Source organism: Rhinolophus hipposideros (assembly GCF_964194185.1).
Source record: "Rhinolophus hipposideros genome assembly, chromosome: 15".
In the NCBI taxonomy this organism is placed as follows: Eukaryota; Metazoa; Chordata; class Mammalia; order Chiroptera; family Rhinolophidae; genus Rhinolophus; species Rhinolophus hipposideros.
This window is the reverse complement of record NC_138061.1, coordinates 12,659,167-12,677,767: the sequence shown is the minus strand read 5'-3', so window position 1 is coordinate 12,677,767 and position 18,601 is coordinate 12,659,167. Positions and strand designations below refer to the sequence as shown.

Here is an 18,601-nt window from a genome sequence, read left to right as displayed (position 1 = left end):
CATATTTAAAAAAAGAGAATTCAAATTTTGGTCAAGTTCTACCCCTTTTAAATTACACCTACTTTCCATGAACTTATAGTGATTGATATATAGCTATATACCTATATATCATCTATATATAGCTTTACCTATATATCCATATCTATATATCTGTATCTATGTCTATATCTGGACTTGTCAGGCATACCTTCCTTTTCCTTGGCTTTAAACTTGGATTGAGAAGAATTGTGCCATGTAAAAAGTATGCTTTTGGCTCCTGTCATGTTTAATTAATGATGAATATATATGAGTCAGGAAGAGCTGTCATACTTTCTTTCATTAACTAAATTAACTTAAACAAAGACAGCCTATACTTAAAATGCCCACACTTATAAAAGTGAGATCTATTTTCTTTAATTCCTGTCAGTAGAAAACTTTTAGACCTTATTCCGTGACCGTGATGGTGATGCTATCTGGCCGTACAATTTGTGCCACTGTACTTTTGAGAATATTGACACTTTTGGGAGATCCACGAGACTTTTTTAACATGGACATTATGATCAAAATCCGTACGTAAGGCTGATATGGAGACAAAGTCATTCAGTGCAGCGCATAGGTGGCATTGCCTCATAAACACCATAAAAGATTGAGAACCACTGAGCTAGACGAAACCAAGAAATAAAAAGAAATCTTAGAAATAGATGTTTGAACTTTGATCTCATTCTATCTTTGAGATCATTTTCAAGTTCTTATGTAGCAAATAGGGATGTGTCGGGAATTCTAAAGTAGTCTTGCTTTCAGAATTTACTCCATTCTGTTTTATTTTTCAGCATTAATATATGTTGATAGATTTGTTTGTTGAAAGAATTTAGGGAACTCGGGGGGTTACATTTTGGTTCTGTCCAAAGACAGCAGTAAGTTAAATAATTAAATCCACTGAAACTGCAAAAAATTTTTGAGGAAAGGTATCATCTATGAGAGACATATTTTTAAGGCTTTCTCGTGCTCATCTGTTTCCTCTCTAGAGGACTGTGGACGCACGGGTGGGAGAATCTCTGGCCTCAAGGATCTGTTAGGACGCTTGTGGGTCTAAGGAAAGTATCAAGACTGTCTTAGTCATGTCAGTTATGTGCTTGGTGTTATCCAATGACAGCAAACACCCTCATTTGCTGACACTGTGTAATCCTTATCTTGGCCTTTTATGTGTGAGTTTCAGTTTTAATTTTAGTTTGATTTACAATATATTTACTTTGAATTACAATATGTATCGCTTTATGCATAGTCACAAATATACTCTCATACATACTCACATATTGACATGCATATGTAATGTTTATGTATACAAGCTGATATAAGGTTTAGCATTTTAGGGGACATATTGAAATTTATTTCAGAAAGTATAGATATTTTCCATTCTTCTCACCTTCCTCTGTCTGGTAGGTAGCAGGCTTGATGATAATAAAAGTAAGTTTTGGTTTTGGCATCACTGCTCAAACAGCAACCCTGAAGACCTGAACAACCTACCTGGAAAATCTGCCATGGCCAGTTAATAACTGAAGACACTTTGCTGTCAAATAATGAAGAAAAACTGAATAAGTTCAGAGTTTAATGGAATCTTCTGAATGATGAGAACCCTTATGGGCAATCACTGAATTTTATTTTGCCAGTTTATACAAATATTGCAAAAATACCAATTGACAAATTTCAAAAATCATTGGAAGTGAATAATTTCAGTAAATTCAGTTAATACCTATAAAGAAGCTGCAAGAAAAGGTTTTATTTTAAAGTAAACAATGCTATTTCAAGAGTAACATAGTCCTGGTAAGTCAAAGATTGGAGAGGCTTGGGCAAAAGCACTTGAATTAACCTAAAGATAGATGTTAACGACAAGCCCCTCCCATAAGATGTTCACACCACTATCCACAAAAACCACTTCAGACTGGAAGACTACAAATGGTAGATTCCCAGTATTCTGAATAAGAGTTTGAGGGCTGTGCCTTGCAGATTTAATTATATAAAATGATGAATATTACACTTCCTAATGAAATGATGCTACCAGATATTGCCACTTCTCTTCCCTCTACCATCCTAACACTAAAATAATAAAAATCGATTGTTTATTTATATTGCTCTATGTTAAATGTGTTTGTTAATAAAAGAAATACTCTTTTTTATGAAATGTTCCTTAATCTCTAATTCAAACAACTTTGCTCCTGTTACGATGTAAACTCAAGAGTAATACTAAATCATTTTAATTGCTCCTTTTATATCTTTCCAAAAACTCAGGAATATAATTTTTATTAAAAATATAAATGAATGCATTATGATGACTTTATGGCAGTATTTTTCATAATCTTTTCAGTATTGCAATAAGGTAGGTGAGGAGCAGTATGAAACCTGATGTTGAGTTGAAATACAGGTCCACAAAATTGCTGCATTCTAAAAAAATCAGTATCTACTTAGTTTGGAGGATAAGACATAAATTCTAAAACATTAAAGGACACATAATGTTTTAAAGGCTAATTCATAATTAAAATAAGTTTTATCATAACTTGCCTTCACTCACATTTGATTGCTACAGAATTATATACTTTAATCTACCCATTCATTGTCTATTCATCAAATACTGTTAACTACCAACTACTAAGTGCGATAGGGAAAAAATTTTTGCCTTAAAGAAAATTTCAGAAAAGCATGAAGATATAAAGACATTGCATCACATAATAGCATAATATAATAGCATAGCATAATGTAAAAGACATAGCATAATGTAATAAATAATTCGTAGGCAAGACAATCACTTCATACTTATGGTGGGATAGAAGGATAATCGGAGACGGGAGAGAAAGATCAATAGAACCTAGACACGGGAGGAAGGAGACATAAAGATAATGGGGGATAGAGTTTAATTACCGTTTTGTTTTGTGTATGTATTTTTAAGAATTATTTTCCTAAACTCTATTAGTTGTATGCCTTTGTGGTGGGTAGAAAGGTGGCTAGCATACAATTTGGAGAATGATACAATATTTGAAGAAGTTGTAGTGAATGGAAGACTCATCATGTATGTATTAGGTTGGTGCAAAAGTAATTGCGGTTTTTGCAATTATTTTTAACCTGTTAAACCTCAATTACTTTTGCACCAACCTAATACATTGATAGAAATTTAATGAGTATTCCTGGTTGCCATATTTAAGCATGGATTTTCATATTGTTTTTGATTTCTTGGTTTGTTTTATAAGAGATTTTGAATAATAGAACAGATATGAACAACAAACATGATATTAAGAACATCTCTTTAATTTTTAAATTTTCTTCACAGTAATATTTGTGGCAGCATGATTATAATCTGTTGTATTATGATCAATTTGTTTGCTTGGCTTTATCTGTCTGCTGAATAATTGGCAATAACAGATTAGTTATAAAAGATCATCTGTTATATGGCTTCTTATGGGTATACAAAATGTTAAACTTCATTTCATATAAAAATCATGATCATAAAATAAATTATTTTTGAAACATCTTAAGAAAGTACTCTATATTCTCCTAATTTTCAGGTTGAGTTTGTATCATTCTTCGTTGCAATTGGCAGAAAGTAGTTCCAAATTTTTATTTATTTTACCACAATCATGACATTTTCCAATTGTCTCCTAAATTTGCAACATTGTCAAGAGGGAAACTAGTAGAACAAAATGTGTCACTAGTGCTGAAGAAAATGGGCCTGTGGCAATTTGTGTGCCATGTTCAAAGACAAAATTAGCCCTTGAAATTTAACCTAGTAATTGTACCCATGAACGGTTACTGAGCGTTCACAATGCACCAGCCTCTGTGTTGAGCAATCCAAGTGCATTATCTCTTTCATCCCAACCCTACAATAGTACTGGTTTTCCAATTTCATTGAGAGAAAGAATAAGCATTAGAAAGGTCTAAAAGGTAATTTGGTTTCCGTCCAATAGGTAGTAGGTGGAGAAGCTGGGACTGCAAACAGCCCTCTGAGGTGTAGGTGCGGGCACCGTTAATATCCCCACTTTACAGATGAGAAACATTGAGACTCAGAGAAGTCTCAATAATTTGGTAAAGCTCAAAACAACTAGTAAGTGAAAAAATTGGTATTCCAGCACAGATCCTTTGAACTCCAGGGCCTGGCTATATCACCTGTCAGTATTTATCCTAAATTTTGACAAAATTCAAGTTGTAAGCCTGCTGTTTCCATCTCCTTTATTCTGACAGAGAAGGGGTAAAAATCTGGAAGTAATGCATACAAATGTGAACTGGCAAGAGAGAGTACAATTATTAAGGATATGCAGCTGAAATCCAGAAATTAGTAGCAAGGAAAATCTCACTTTATTCCATTTTATTATTTGAGGCCATCACATCAAAGCAAGAAGTTTTCAGGAAAAAGTGATTTACCATTCCAAAGTTTCATAGTCAGAACATTTACATTGGTTTCCCAAAGACAGAAACTCAGTATGTCAGCCAGAGTCCATGAACCAGTCCCCTGCTAAGTGACCTGGAATAAATTCATTTGGCTAATTCCCTATTTGTATCCTTTCCTGTACACTACCTTCTATCCTAAGATTTTTATTTTACCACATCTTGTTTTACAAACTATAGGTTCATGATCCTGGGCAAGAACACTGTTTTTCTTCTTTGTAAAGAGTGCTGTAGTAGGCATTCAGTTCTTAAAAAGTGATGGAAACTCAAGCTCAGAAGACAAGCTGAAATCTTTAAAAAAATACTTTTATATTCTTATAAAGAAAGAAATTAACAAAAATATGACAGTCACTGATAGTTCTTTATTATGCGGACTGGGTATCACAATAATATATTCTGGAAAATTCTATTATTTGTCAAAAATACTGAATTTGCAATATTTGTAGATTTATATCACAATTTGTGGTATTGAGTATTCATTAATTATATTTTATAGACCTTTTAGATACAGGGAAAAGGTAAGATGACGAAACAAAATCTGTTCATTTTGTTAAAAATCATGTAATTATATGAGCTGCCATTTGTAAGCGAGAACTAGTATAAATGAAGAAATGTTTTAATACAAATGTTAAAAAATTGTGTTCAAACCCAAACTATAATTTACAATTTTTGTAAGGCTATCTGTGCATTACTATAGGAAAGGTACTCTGTATATTTGTGAGTGTGTGTATGTGTGTGTGTGTGTGTGTGTGTGTGTGTGTGTGTTTACGAGAGGAAGAGCCTGGTGTTTTCTATACTTAGTATCCCATGGCATTTGAAATAACATTATCTTTGTATTTTTCATAGACACAGTATTCAGATCGATTGGCCACTCCTATTGAGAGAGGCACAAACAAGATTCTATCTGCCAGCAGCTGTATTTTTAATTATATGATTCTGAGTTTATATAAAATAGAATAATTTGGTAGTTTACATCATATTTTACTTTAAACAAGTTTTTCGTATGTCTTCATTGCTTCTAATACATATATATATATAAATTAATATATATATATATTACAAAAAACTATTACTCCATACTACTTGTATTATTTCTATCCCCTAATGACATGTGGATGTTCTCTTTTTAATAACAAAGCAAGGCCTTCAATTATATTTTAGCTGCACATTTCATGATCACTGCCACTGCTGTGTCACAAGTGTTAAAACAAAATGTTAAATAACAAACTGCCATCCAGTGTTGGCTTGTGTTCCTTTATCATCTAAAAGGGGATTTTAATGAATGATGCGTCAGTGGTATATATATTTATTCAGAGACCAGTTGTTAGCGTTTTAAGTTAACGCCAGTGAATTTAAAAAATCTCAGTGACTAACGAAGCCATATATTGTGTTCAAGGATTTTGCCTTTCTTCAATGATATGATTTCTTCTCATTCGAAAGGGTATTTAATGGCATTGCTCATCCACTTTTAAAATTTAATAATAATTTTATTAGCTGTATAGAATGAGAAGGGCAAGATTTGCAATATCTAGTGCTGGTAATCATTTTTTTCTTATCATGACTTAATGAATATTGTAATTACAAAGAGAGGCAGAAATATAAATTAGGTTAGAAGTTGGTTGGGACTTGCTCATTCATTGGTGTGAGCTTGGCCAAAGCCCAAAATAGGCACAAGGAGGAAAAAGAAAAACAAATAGTTGGGGACGAAGCCTGGGCCCCCAATTTTTGCAACCTACTAATCATTCCTCATTTTAAATAATGAACACAGAGGCTTTGAATAAAGTTATAAATGCTGCCTATTTCGATTGCTGCTGGTTCCTTAGCAATTGACTTGACAACTTACAAAACTTGAATCTTGACAACTTACAAAACTTAGTTTTGGAAAGTATACATATGTTCCTTTAATCTATTAATGCATTTTGACAACTTCTCATTATCTTTTCTTAAACACTTTTACTGTTATTTACTTTCAGCTAAGACAAAAGCATGACCTAGAAGTGCTATCATAATAGCACTTCTTACTTAAGTAGCACCTCTCACCTGAAGTTTTTGAAATGCTTTTGAGTCCATTTCTTTAGACTTGTGTCAAGGAGGTCAGGGGAAAAGTTCTTTTTGCATTTAAAGGCTCTGTGGAAATATAGCACAGGCCATGGTGAGAAAAGGATTGTCATTTTTCATGATCTAGATAGGGATATATGTATTAGGTGATTCCTAAATTTTGAGTGCTATTTGTTCAACATGGAACCAGATATTGTTGAATTTAATGTGGTTTTCAATTTATTTTAAAACAAATCATTTTTCATTCCCTTCAGCAACTGCTTCGAGAACGACAGCAGATGGCCAGCCGTCCCTTTGCTTCCGTTGACGTAGCACTGGAAGTAGGAGCCGAACAAGCAGACTTTCTGCGAGGGCCATTAGAGGTAGGAACAGTGGTGCTGAAAGGGGACCACTGTGATTTGCATATTTATATTGCTTCTCTAATCTGCATCTGCTTGTGAAGCCAAACAGAGTCTGATTATCTAGAGCTGACAAGATTCAGCTACATATATTATGCCATTTTCAAGGCACATAGTTTTAATAATATGACATGAGCTGCAACAAAAGCCACTAGAGAATCTATTAGCCTTGGCAAGAGTGACATACTGCTCACCTGACAGCCTTTCCCTGACAGTCAGGAGCTGAAGGAATTTAAGATATAGGTATAATGGAAGAAACAGAGTCCCTTTATTCAATCCCTGGAGTGTCCAGTGCCCCTTAGTTAACAATTCACAGTTACCTTTATTAACAAAAGGTGACTAGAAAAGGTAGGTGAAGATGAGTTGCATTTAATTACATAGTTTCATGTTTGAATGTTGAGAATTGTAGAATACAGTGAATATTTTTCTCTGTGGTAATGACAGTATTGGTGTATTATTTTATTGCAAATGCAGAAATAGACTATAGTGAAAGAGAAATCATTATGTGCAAATAAATGTGGTATTAGAATCCTGAAATAATGTATGAAATGGTTTCTGAAAATAATAATCTCCAAACAGGAAAAATCCACAGATTCTAATTAGTGACTAATGAAAGCAATTTTAGGCATAGTAATGTAATTGTATGTGTATGTTTATTATTTTAATTTATGTTCTATATATAGTAAAATGTTTAAGTAGGAAAATTTAGAAGCACTATAGAGTGGAAACATTTTATTCCCTTTTATAAAAATGCCCTCATGTGACTAACTTCATGTTGCTATTTTCATGTTTTACTTTTCTTCAAGGAAAGCAAAGAATATAAAAATAGACGCTTTCAAACACCTAAGTAGACATATAATTGATTCTGTCAATTGCATTTTTGGTTATTGTGACAAAAAAATGAAACCAAATCAGACCTCATGGATGCTTTACAAAGGGCCAGTACTTGGAAAACATTTCCTAATTAATGTTTTTTCAGCTTTTGTACTTTTGATTTTTTTACTACAGTAGGTCACAGGTTGCCATGTCAGTTTAGAACATTAGGAAGTTTATGTGTATATCTCCCATTACTTGGGAGAAATTAGAAGAGAGACAGAATGATTAAATGAAAGTTAATTTCATTTTGACCCCTTCTTTCAAATGACTTTAGTAAAAAAAAACTTTAACAAATAGAAAACCTGGATCTATTTCAATCCAACTTACTTTTTCTCCCTCATCTGTTTAAAACATTCTCAGATACTGCTGAAACTCAAGTAACAAGAAATAAATGAATGTAAAAAGTACATACAAAGACCAAGGAGGAAAAGGAGTAACCAAAGAACCGAAAAATGCAGAAACTTACAGAACACATGTAGTTAACATATATTCACATGTGTCACCATGGTTTGTCAGTTGCTGCTTAACAGTGTTCAGGACTGTACTGTCACCTGTATACCTGCTCCTAATCGTTTTATCTCTTTGCTTTATTTTTGTCCTATTTTTCCTTCGTTCTTTATCATTGTGATGGTTTTTAACCTTGAATTTTATTTTGTAGAGTTTAAAATTTTCTCCCTCTCCTTTCTTTTCGTTCACATTTGCCTGGTAGTCCTTCTTTTATTCCTTTATTTGCATCTTTTTTTCCTTTTGTTTTACACCTATTCTTTGTAGAAAAGACTGCTAGCTTTTTATTTCCTAACTCACTCTGTGAATCTGTCTTTTGATTGGTAAGCTTAATCTTTTTACATTGACAGTAATTAATATTCTACCAAGGCTCATTTTAGCTACTCCATTGTGTGTGTGTGGTGTTGTTATGAGCTTTGCTTCTATGTGGTTCTTTTACCCAGCTTCTTTTGTATAAATTGAATTTTTTTCTACTAAATTGAGTATTTCATATTCTGTTTCTATATTTTCATTGTTACCCCTTCTCAAGATTCATAGTGATGCTTATTTTGCTCTATCAATCTCTAAAGTTTATCAATCCATTATCCCGCCCTGTCCATCTCAAACAAAATCAATACTTTAGCACACTCTGAACCTCCTCTATTCCTCCCACCCTATGTCAATCACTTGGAATTATTGATCCAGATATTATACATATACTTTTTTCTTTATTATAGCATGTTTAAATAACAATGAACTCTCTTTACTCTCTTTTATTTTGTATATGTAGTGTTTTGAACATGGATTTCTTTCATTGTTCACTCAAGTAAATCCTCCAAAAGATTTTTTCAAAGAGAAATTTTACGTGGCATATTCTTTGAGACCTTAAACGCCTACCAATATATTTATTTCATCCTCACATTGTAAAGAACAGTTTAATTAGATATGAAATTCCATTTCAAAGTTCTCTTCTTCGAAACTTTGAAGACGTTACTCCATTGTTTAAAATCTGATGCCAGTTTGATTCCTTATCCTTTATAGGTGATCTCCATTTTCTCTCTGGCATCTTTTAGAATTTTCTCTTGTTTCTCAATATTCTGAAATTTCTCTCTGATGTTTATATGTTATTATGCTATTTGGCTCTCTGTGCACCTTTTAAATCTGTAGAGCTCTGCTTTGAATAATTCTGGCTAATTTTTGGTTACTATTTCTTTAAATATTTCTGACTGTATTCTTTCTCCTGAAATTCCTACTAGATACTCTTGGCACTTCTTTTGTCATCTGTGTTTCTGTTTCTTAATTTATCTCTCATTATTTGTACTTTTTAAAAATCTCTTCCTAATGCCTCTGGGACATTCCTCAACCTAGCATTCCAGCCTACTGATTTTTTCTTAGAGTGTATCCTTTCTGCTCTTTAACCCACTAATAATTAACCTCCTATTGACAATTATGTATTTTGTTGTTGATGCCTGCAGTTGGTTTTTATTCATAACTGCTTGTGGTGCATCATATTTCAATATCCTCACTTATCTTTCTGTAATCATTATTATACTTAATTTAAATATTGCTCCATGTCTTCCATTGTAGTTGACTTCCTTTGGTATAGATTGCTTCATTTTTCTGTGTCTTTCATGGTCCTTACAGCCTTCAGAGGTCTCCTTTATTTTACCTATGTACATGTATTTTAATTTAGTTACTAATATCCACTTTAAAAGAGGGACTCTAGGTTCTCCTCTTACAGGTAATTTAGCTGTTGGAGGTGTGAAGCTGCCCATCGTGTACAGTCTGGTTAACAATCACAGCTACTCATTTGCCACAGTGTCCCTTTGACTATGGAGAACTTTCTAGTCCCCACTTCCCAACATTATTTTTATCACATGGTAGCCTATCTCTGATGTCATTGGAGGTCAGCAGTTGAGGTGGGAGAAGTGAGTGCTTAGGGGTTGTCTAGCTTCCTGCAGGTATGGTTGTGGGATTACTCACCCAAGCTGAGCTCTAGAGCTTCTGTCATTAGTTTGCAGTCTTAGACAAGCACTGGAAGGTTCTGCTGCTTTCCTGCCTGACTGCAGGCATCAATCCATCCAGGACTCTGGCCCTCTGCTAGCCCGTGTCACCACTTACTCCCTACAAAAGGTGTAACCACTTTCTATCTTTTCAAGTCTTTCTTCAAGATTTTATATGAATTGCTGAGTATGTCTTGAGAGGTAACCTTCCTATTTCTTATATGTCATCTCCTTTTTTGATCGTAGGGGAGGCGACAAATGGTTCTTTCTATTTTGTCACTTGTTGGTGGCATATGTGCAAGTGCTTTGTATTCCATAAAATACTATGTTAGTGTTGGCAGTTGTGTTATTTTTCTCACCTTTATTATTTATAAAAATAGCTGGCATGCTTCTGTTTCATTTGTACCACTTTTTTTTTTCCAGTGAAATGTCAAAGAAGGAAAATATTCACCTTCACAGTCTCACTTAGAAAGTCCTTTGTTTGGGAATCAAGTCATACTTATTCATGTACAATACTGTCGTGCTTTTGGTAACAGCTTTATTAAAATGTAATTCATATGTCATACAATTCATTAATTTAAGTTGTACAATTTGATAGTTTTTAGTATATGCAGAGTTGTGTAGCCATCACTAAAATTAATTTTAGGGCATTGTCATCATCCCCAAAAGAAACCCCATGTCCCCAGCCTCCCATTTGCTCCCAGCCTTCTCCCTCAGCCGTAGGCCAACATTAATCTACTTTTTCTCTTTGTAGATTTCCCTATTCTATTTCACATAAAGGAATCATACAATGTGTGGTCTTTTGTGTCTGTTCACTTAGCATAATGTGGTAAGCCTTCATCTCTATGATGGCATGTATCAGTAGTTCATTCCTTTTTATTGCCAAACAATATTCAATTGAATGAATATAGCACTTTTTTTTATATATTCATCAGTTCATAGACATCTGAATTTTCACTTTTGGGGTATTCAGGAAAAATGTTACTATGAATGGTTGTGTACAATTTTCTGTGTGGGTTTATGTTTCTATTTCTTTTGGGTATGTAACTAAGAATGGAATTGCTGGGTCATGTGGTAATTTTTCATTACTGTTGAAAAGACTTTTTTTCTCCCATTGGATGATCTTGGGATCCTTGTTGAAAATTGATTCACCATAAATGTGAGGATTTATTTCTCGACTCTCAATGCTGTTCCATTGTTCTATAGGTCTATTATATGACAGTAGCTTTGTAATAAGTTTTGGAATTAGAAAATGTGAGTGTTCGAACTTTGTTCTTTTTGAAGATTGTTTTGCTTCTTCTGGGTCCCTCAAATTCCTCTTAAATTTTAGGATCTCTTTGTCATTTCCTGCAAAGAAGCTCGTTTGTATTTTGATAGGGAATCTATAGATGAATTTGAGGGAATATATAGTGTTTTAACATTCTCTTTATTAAAGTGATACTTTTGTTAATTGAGTACCTCCATGCTCCATGCTCAAAATCCTAAATTCATTATCAGATTTCCTTCATCTTGGTAAATAATCATGATTTCTGATATTTAAAATTCCTTATAGTCATATATATCCAGTGATCTCTATTAAATTGGCAACTTAGAAACTTTTTGAAAAGTCAAGTTGTAGACATTATTATTCAGTAGAATTTTTAGAGCTTAAATTGTTTGTTTACTTCTTCCTGTAAAAATTAAACATCAGACGTAAATCTCAGCAGCTAATTGCTAATTTCTTTCTTTGACATACTTTAGAAAACAATAGAGGTAGAAGCAGAATATTTAACATTATATTTTATTTTCTCCTTTGCTAAGCATTTTGTAATAATTACTATTAATTAGAAGTTATCTAGCTGATAAATTTCATATACATATGCATATATATGTGAGATTTATTTTCCATTATTACTGTTGATTCAAAGCTGCCTCAAATCTCTTTTTTTATATACATGATTTATTAGGATGTGGTTTATGGATTTCTGTACATACTGAATTCTGAAACCTAGTTCTTTTCTGAAATAACATTGAGGATTTTATTTCAACCTAAACATCAAAGTAATTTTAAAGTTCCTCTGCTGGCTTTTTCTTAAAAGTCAGTGTTTAAATTTGCCACAAAGCTATGGGTTAGCTGGCAATTACTGTTCTGTAATATTTTTTAAGTATTTGTAATGTGGTAAGTTAAGGAATCTCTTTTTTTTTAAATAAATTTGACTCTTATGTGCCACCCTGAATTCTACATCTTACAATCATGGGGAGAATGTAAGATGTGATATGACATGAATTACCTTTGATACATCTGTAGATAATTGTGTACTGCTCTATACAGACATGTCCTGTTCTATGAAATAAATGTGTTCCTGAAAATTTTTATGTATAACTTAATTGTAATTTTTAATGAATGAGGAGTATTGAATAGGACCTTTGTATAGGTGACAAACTAGGTGTCGAACCCTTTGTGAATGAAAAAATATTTATAGTATGACTAATCACCCTCTAAATTATCTATTAGGAATCTGAATCACTGTATTTTCCTATATTATAGTGCCAAATTAAAATACATTTTAATAAAGACACTTAGAGTATAACTTTATATACAAACACAATTTATTAGTGTATTTCATAGTTATCTTAAAAAGAGGATTATTTTCGTAGTAATTGTGTGATCTGTAGTACATATTTGTCATTTTTTTCTTCCACCAAGAGATAACATGGTAATTTATGGTGTTAGTTCAATGGGTTTTTATGGAATGTTTCCTATGTGTCAGGCAGTTCCTGAGTACTTGAGACACATCAGGGAACATAGAAAACACCATCCTCCTGAGTTTATATTCTAGCAGGAGAAAGTAACGTATTTAATACGTTAGGAGGTGATAAGTGCAATGGAAACAGAAGAAATAAAGCAGGAAAAGATTTGGGGAGCGCCTTGTGGAGATGAGAGAGATGGTGTTCTGTTGGAGAGGGTGGTAATCAGGGTGACCTCACTGAGAAGGTGAGATTTGAACAAGTCTTGAAAGAGGTGAAGGAGTTAACCAGACTGCAGCTTCCCAGGGAAAGAGTGTTCCAGGCTAAGGGAATAGCTAGAGCTGCGGCCCTAGGGTAGGGAGGGCATGGCTGGCAAGTTCATGGAAGAGCAAGCAATGTGAAGGGAGGGTGGGACATAGGGTAGGCAGACGGTATGGGGGGACCTTGTAAACCATTGTAAAGATTTCGACATTGTCTTCTGAGTGAAGATGAGAGCCAGCTGCAGGATTTTGAGAGAAATTTTTGACCTGTTCTGACTGTTTTTATTTTTTTATTTAATTTTTCTTTATTTAATTAGTTTTATTAGTTTTGTGTGTACAAAACACTGTAATAGTTAGATATTTATCATTTATACCCCTCACAAAGTGATAACCCCCTCCCCCAATCTACTACCCCTCTGACATCACACACAGCCATTACATTTCCACTGTCTCTATTCCTTATGCTGTACTCCACTTCTTATGACTAGATATATATATATAAATTATATATATATCAGTTATATATATATAATTTATATATATTATATACATATATATACATTAAATTATAGTTGGCATTCATTATTATTCAGCTTCAGCTTCAGGTGTACAGTGATCAGGCATCTACAGCATCATGGAAGTGGTCTCCCTTAATAAGACTATAATTTTAAAATTTATATGGAACCATAAAAGACCCCGGATAGCGTCAGCAATCTTGAGAAATAATAACAAAGTGGGAGGTATAACAATATCTGACATCAAATTATACTACAAGGGCTATTTTAATCAAAATAGCATGGCATATTTTGATTAAATCAAACTGGCATAAAAACAGACACATAGATGAATGGAACAGAATAGAGAGCCCAGAAATAAATCCATGCCTATGTGGTCATTTAATCTTCGACAATGGAAGCAATAATTTACGTTGGGATAAAGACAATCTATTCAATAAATGATGCTGGGAAACCTTGATGGACACATGCAAAAAAATGAAGCTGGACCACCTCCTTACACCATATACAAGAATAAATTCAAAATGGATTGAAGACTTAAATGTAAGATCTGAACCCATAAAACTCCTAGAAGAAAATATAGGAAGAAAGTTTACAGACATTACCTGGAGTACTATTTTTACTGATAGTAAAATAGTCAAGGCAAGGGAAGTAAGAGAAAAAATAAACATATGGGATTACAGCAAACTGAAAAGTTTTTTTCACAGCTAAGGAAACCATCAATAAAATAAAAAAGGAGCCTACTGAATGGGATATTTATCAGTGATACATCTGATAAGGGGTTAATATCCAAAATTTATTTAAAAACTCAATCAACTCAACACCAAAAAAACTGACTGTTTTTAAGAGGATCACTCAGCTTTTTGTTTCAAGAATAGTTTATAAGGAGATCGCTTTATATGACTCCCTGAGAAGCAAGCACCGAAATAAAGCGTTTGTTCACTTGGGATTGAAGACTGAGCTGCTGGGGAAGTGGAGCCATGAGAGAGCGATGGAAGCAGCCAACACCACTGTGGACAACCAGCGCTTAATCCCACTGGGGAAACTCTGGGCGTCAGGGTATAACTATGTGGACGCCAGGGGCAATGGAGGGAGAGCGGCATTTATTCCCCAACTGCCTTCAGTCATTGGTGGAGGACTCCTTCCTAGGAGGCTCAAGAAACCCTTCAAGTCGTCACTGGAAATCAGCAGGAATCCTGACATGGAAACTGAGGGGCGGTGGAAATCAACCTGTGGCTTCTGCTCCCAGGCTCAAAGTCGGAAGCAGAAAGACTTGGTAGAAGGCAGCTGTAGAAATCCAGGCAGCAGATAATGGTGGCGAGGTCAGAGTGGTAGCAGTAGAAGTGATGAGAAGTGGTCAGATTCTGGACTCTATTTGTAAGGTTATTATGAGAAGAATGTTCTCATTTTGAAAGCCTTTACAGTGACTTCATGTTTGTAAGGTCCAAACTGAAGGATAGGAAATGATTTTCTCTCTGACCGGCACTGTAATAGTTCTAGAAGTTCTGGTTCTGTTGTATTTATTCATTGAAATGTATAATAGTCCCATTGTTTCTTAGTATATCCTCTCAAACAACTCAAAATATGTTACTTTTCTTCAGTAACTGATAGAAACCATGAGAAATGGAGGAAAAAGCACTGACTGCTGCTGAAGTGACTGGGCTGGGCTTGTTAGTGCTGTATGGTGTCACACTAAAAGTATAGCATACAATATGATAACAAACCATTTACTATATAGCTCTCTACATTGACAGGATGTGTTAAAACGTACATGAAGGAATGAAAACCCTATTCATGATTTTTGGGGAGCAGTGGTGGAGGGAAGGAAGGAGAGAGGGAGTTGACAGTTTTATAAAGTTTGTATGAGTCCTTATGTGTTTTTGCTGGAATAGTATTCTAGAATCATTGTGGCGACAGAGCCCCAGACAGCAGTTTCCAGGCTCTCAGCCTCATATAGAAAGGTGCTGGCTCAGGTAGTAAATGGCCATCAACTGTGATTGGATGGCCATCAGCTGTGGCTAGTTGGCCATGAGCTGTAACCAGTGAGCCATTGGGCACTAATATAACTGCCGTGGCTATGCTAGCAGCAAATGGGGGCTAGCAAGAAGATGGTGGCTGAGCTAGAAAGAGGGGATTGCAGTTAGGATGGCGGGTTGCGGACAGTGTGGATCCAGCCTCCAGTGAGACTATAGTGCCACCAGCGAGAATATAGTGGTATGACTCCCCTATCTATCACTCCATGGGTGTTCCTGTTTGGCTCACCATATCCTGTGTTCTTATATGGGGAGTGGGACCAGAGACCCCACCTGATGACTCCCCGCACAATAATCGTCTTTCCTTGTTACTTGTTTTAACCCACCATAATTAATTTATCCACAGTTCAATTTTTGAAAACGTATATGACCATTGGGGTATTAATGCTTAGGTGTCAATCAAGCATGTACTAGAGAGAGCTTTTCAGATAGTAGGAATGAGGATTTATATGTCAAGGTAAGGAACTTGAACTTGAACTTCCTATGTCATTGGAACAATTGAAATGTTTAAACTGAGTTTAAGACAGTTTTTCAAAATTCATTTACATACAGTCTCTCCATCTCATTTGAGCCTCAGGACAATCTTATAAAATAGGTTAAGCAGATTTTGTTTTTTCTATTTACTGTTGAGGAAACTGAGACTCTGCAAGCATAAGACCTTTGTTCGTGATCACACATTTAGTCACCAGCAGAGCAAGAACCAGGTTCTGAATCTCATCTTGGTCCAACAGTTTCTCTTTCACACCATTCTTTAAATATGCTGATTTTAGTTCAAATTGAGACTACATCTTAGGCCCTGATGCATCTATGGAATATTTTTTTCTGGTAAAGCTATTTATAAGCATAGAGTTACTTAAAGTTCATGTAGTATTCTTTGATTCCATTTTCTCAGATACTCATATAAATGAGACAGTTAACCCTTGTATGCTATGTAAGAAATCCCTTACCCAAAATGATAGGCACATCCGTGTAGTTCAAGTGCAGGCTAGACACCGTGAACAGCTCTCATGCTCAGTGTGTTGCTGGTTTTGCTCCCAGAGCAGCGTGAGTCCTGTTCTGTGCCATTGGGCACAGCCAGCGTCCCCATACGCACTTCATCTCTGGCCTGCCATCTTCTTGCGCAGCAGTTCCAGTGGCTGGCACGAGCAGCCTATTTACTTTTCCCTGGATTTCTTATTTTTCAGTGTTATAGCTATCTTGTGATATTTGATGTTGCAATTATTTTGTTACCCATTTACCATTAATATACTGATTACATAGATAATAAATCTTCATTGTAGAAAAAAATGCAGAAATAATCAAAATTTAAATTAAAGTCCTCCATAATCCCACCATCCATAAATATTAATTGCCAGAACTTCTGTTGCCTTCTAGTTACATTTTCTTTTTGCATATACATAATTTTACAAAATTGACAGTATATTGTCTACGTGATTTTGCATTCTGTTGTTTTCACTGTTTGGTTTTGAACTGCCATATTAATTATTTTGTAATATAACCTAACATATTTGCTTATTTTATTGTCAGTTACTTGATTCTAATTTCACATTGGTATAATTAAGTCTATCATTAATTTTTGTACCTAACTCTTGATCCTAATCTATCAAAGAAAAATTGCTAGATCAAAAATTATGACCTTTAATGGATCTTGATATATTGCTTACCTACTTTCCAGAAATGTCCTTATTCATAAACTTTAGCAAAGTTTGAGAATTCCTGTTTTTCTGCATCTTTGTCAAAAATTATTTTTAAAGCAATTTTAAAATAATTTTGTTAATTTGATACACGAAATGTTATCTTCTCTTAATCACATTTCTTATTACCAGTGAAATTGATTATTTTCATATTCTTTAATCATTTATGTTTCTCCCAGTTGATTCAATTGACCATTATTCCCTTGCCTTCTATTTTAAACATAGCACATTTTGATAATAATTTGATTACACAAGAAATTCTTTATTAGTTTCAGAAAATTTGAAAATGATAAAATAGCTTATTTAATATCTTTCTTCATCTTTCTGTCGGAATATTCCTTGTTTCTTATTTATAAGTCAAATATGTTAAATGTTTGTAAATTTTCCGTTACAAATATTTTCCCTTCTGGATATTGCTATTACATTTTTATATTTTCCCTATTTTTTTTTATTAATCAGACTGCCTTAGTAATATTTTCAGGCATTATCCTTGCTTTGTATTGATCCTAAATTTTCTTTTATTTTTCCTTCCTTGCTGGTCTTCTCTTGAATTGAAGATTTTAAAAAATCATTATTCCCTTTTTTCTTCAACTAATTTGCATGTTGTACAATCTATTTCTCCTCTTTTAGTGATTACTCTTAAAATTTTAATAGGCTTAGTTTAAGTCTGAAATTGATGAACATTTCTAGCTCTTTCCAAACAATGTAAGAACCTAAAAACAACTTAAATCTGTATCCAATTTATACATTACAGTTTTTTGGTTTGACCTATTTAAAGGGAAGTGTAAAGTATTTGCTATGTATTTGTTCAATAAGCAATGAGGAATTATCACAGCTGAATGGGAATAAAAACTCATTAAGTGAGATTGTTTTACAACATTAACATGTTATGTATATTGTTGCTTTAGCCGCGTTATACAGACATTGTTATAAGAACTGCAGGCTTTGCTTAGTGGAAGGTGCTACTTATGTTAACAATATAGGCCATGTGATCTATTTTTTTATTTACTATATTATATTTTTAAAATTACATGTTGACTGTAATCCTAGGAGTACTTTCTTAATTCTTATTATAATACTGATCTAATTTTTCTCACTGGGAAACTCAACTGAAGTGCATAACCAGTTTTAATTAAGAATAAAA

The 18,601-nt window shown here is 33.9% G+C and overlaps 1 protein-coding gene across 2 annotated transcripts in view; it reads left to right on the top strand.

Annotated features, from left to right (window-relative positions):
- Positions 1-18,601, top strand: part of ATRNL1 (attractin like 1) — a 579,923-nt gene that overhangs the window by 374,055 nt on the left and 187,267 nt on the right. Inside the window, exons 27-28 of one of the 2 annotated variants that reach the window (XM_081075163.1) lie at positions 6,723-6,830; positions 8,103-12,453. In XM_081075163.1, the coding sequence (XP_080931289.1) occupies positions 6,723-6,830; positions 8,103-8,123 (129 nt within the window). In that variant the 3' untranslated portion in view covers positions 8,124-12,453. Of the gene's footprint in view, positions 1-6,722; positions 6,831-8,102; positions 12,454-18,601 lie in introns of those variants that run through there. The other variant, XM_081075162.1, reaches the window with a different exon arrangement.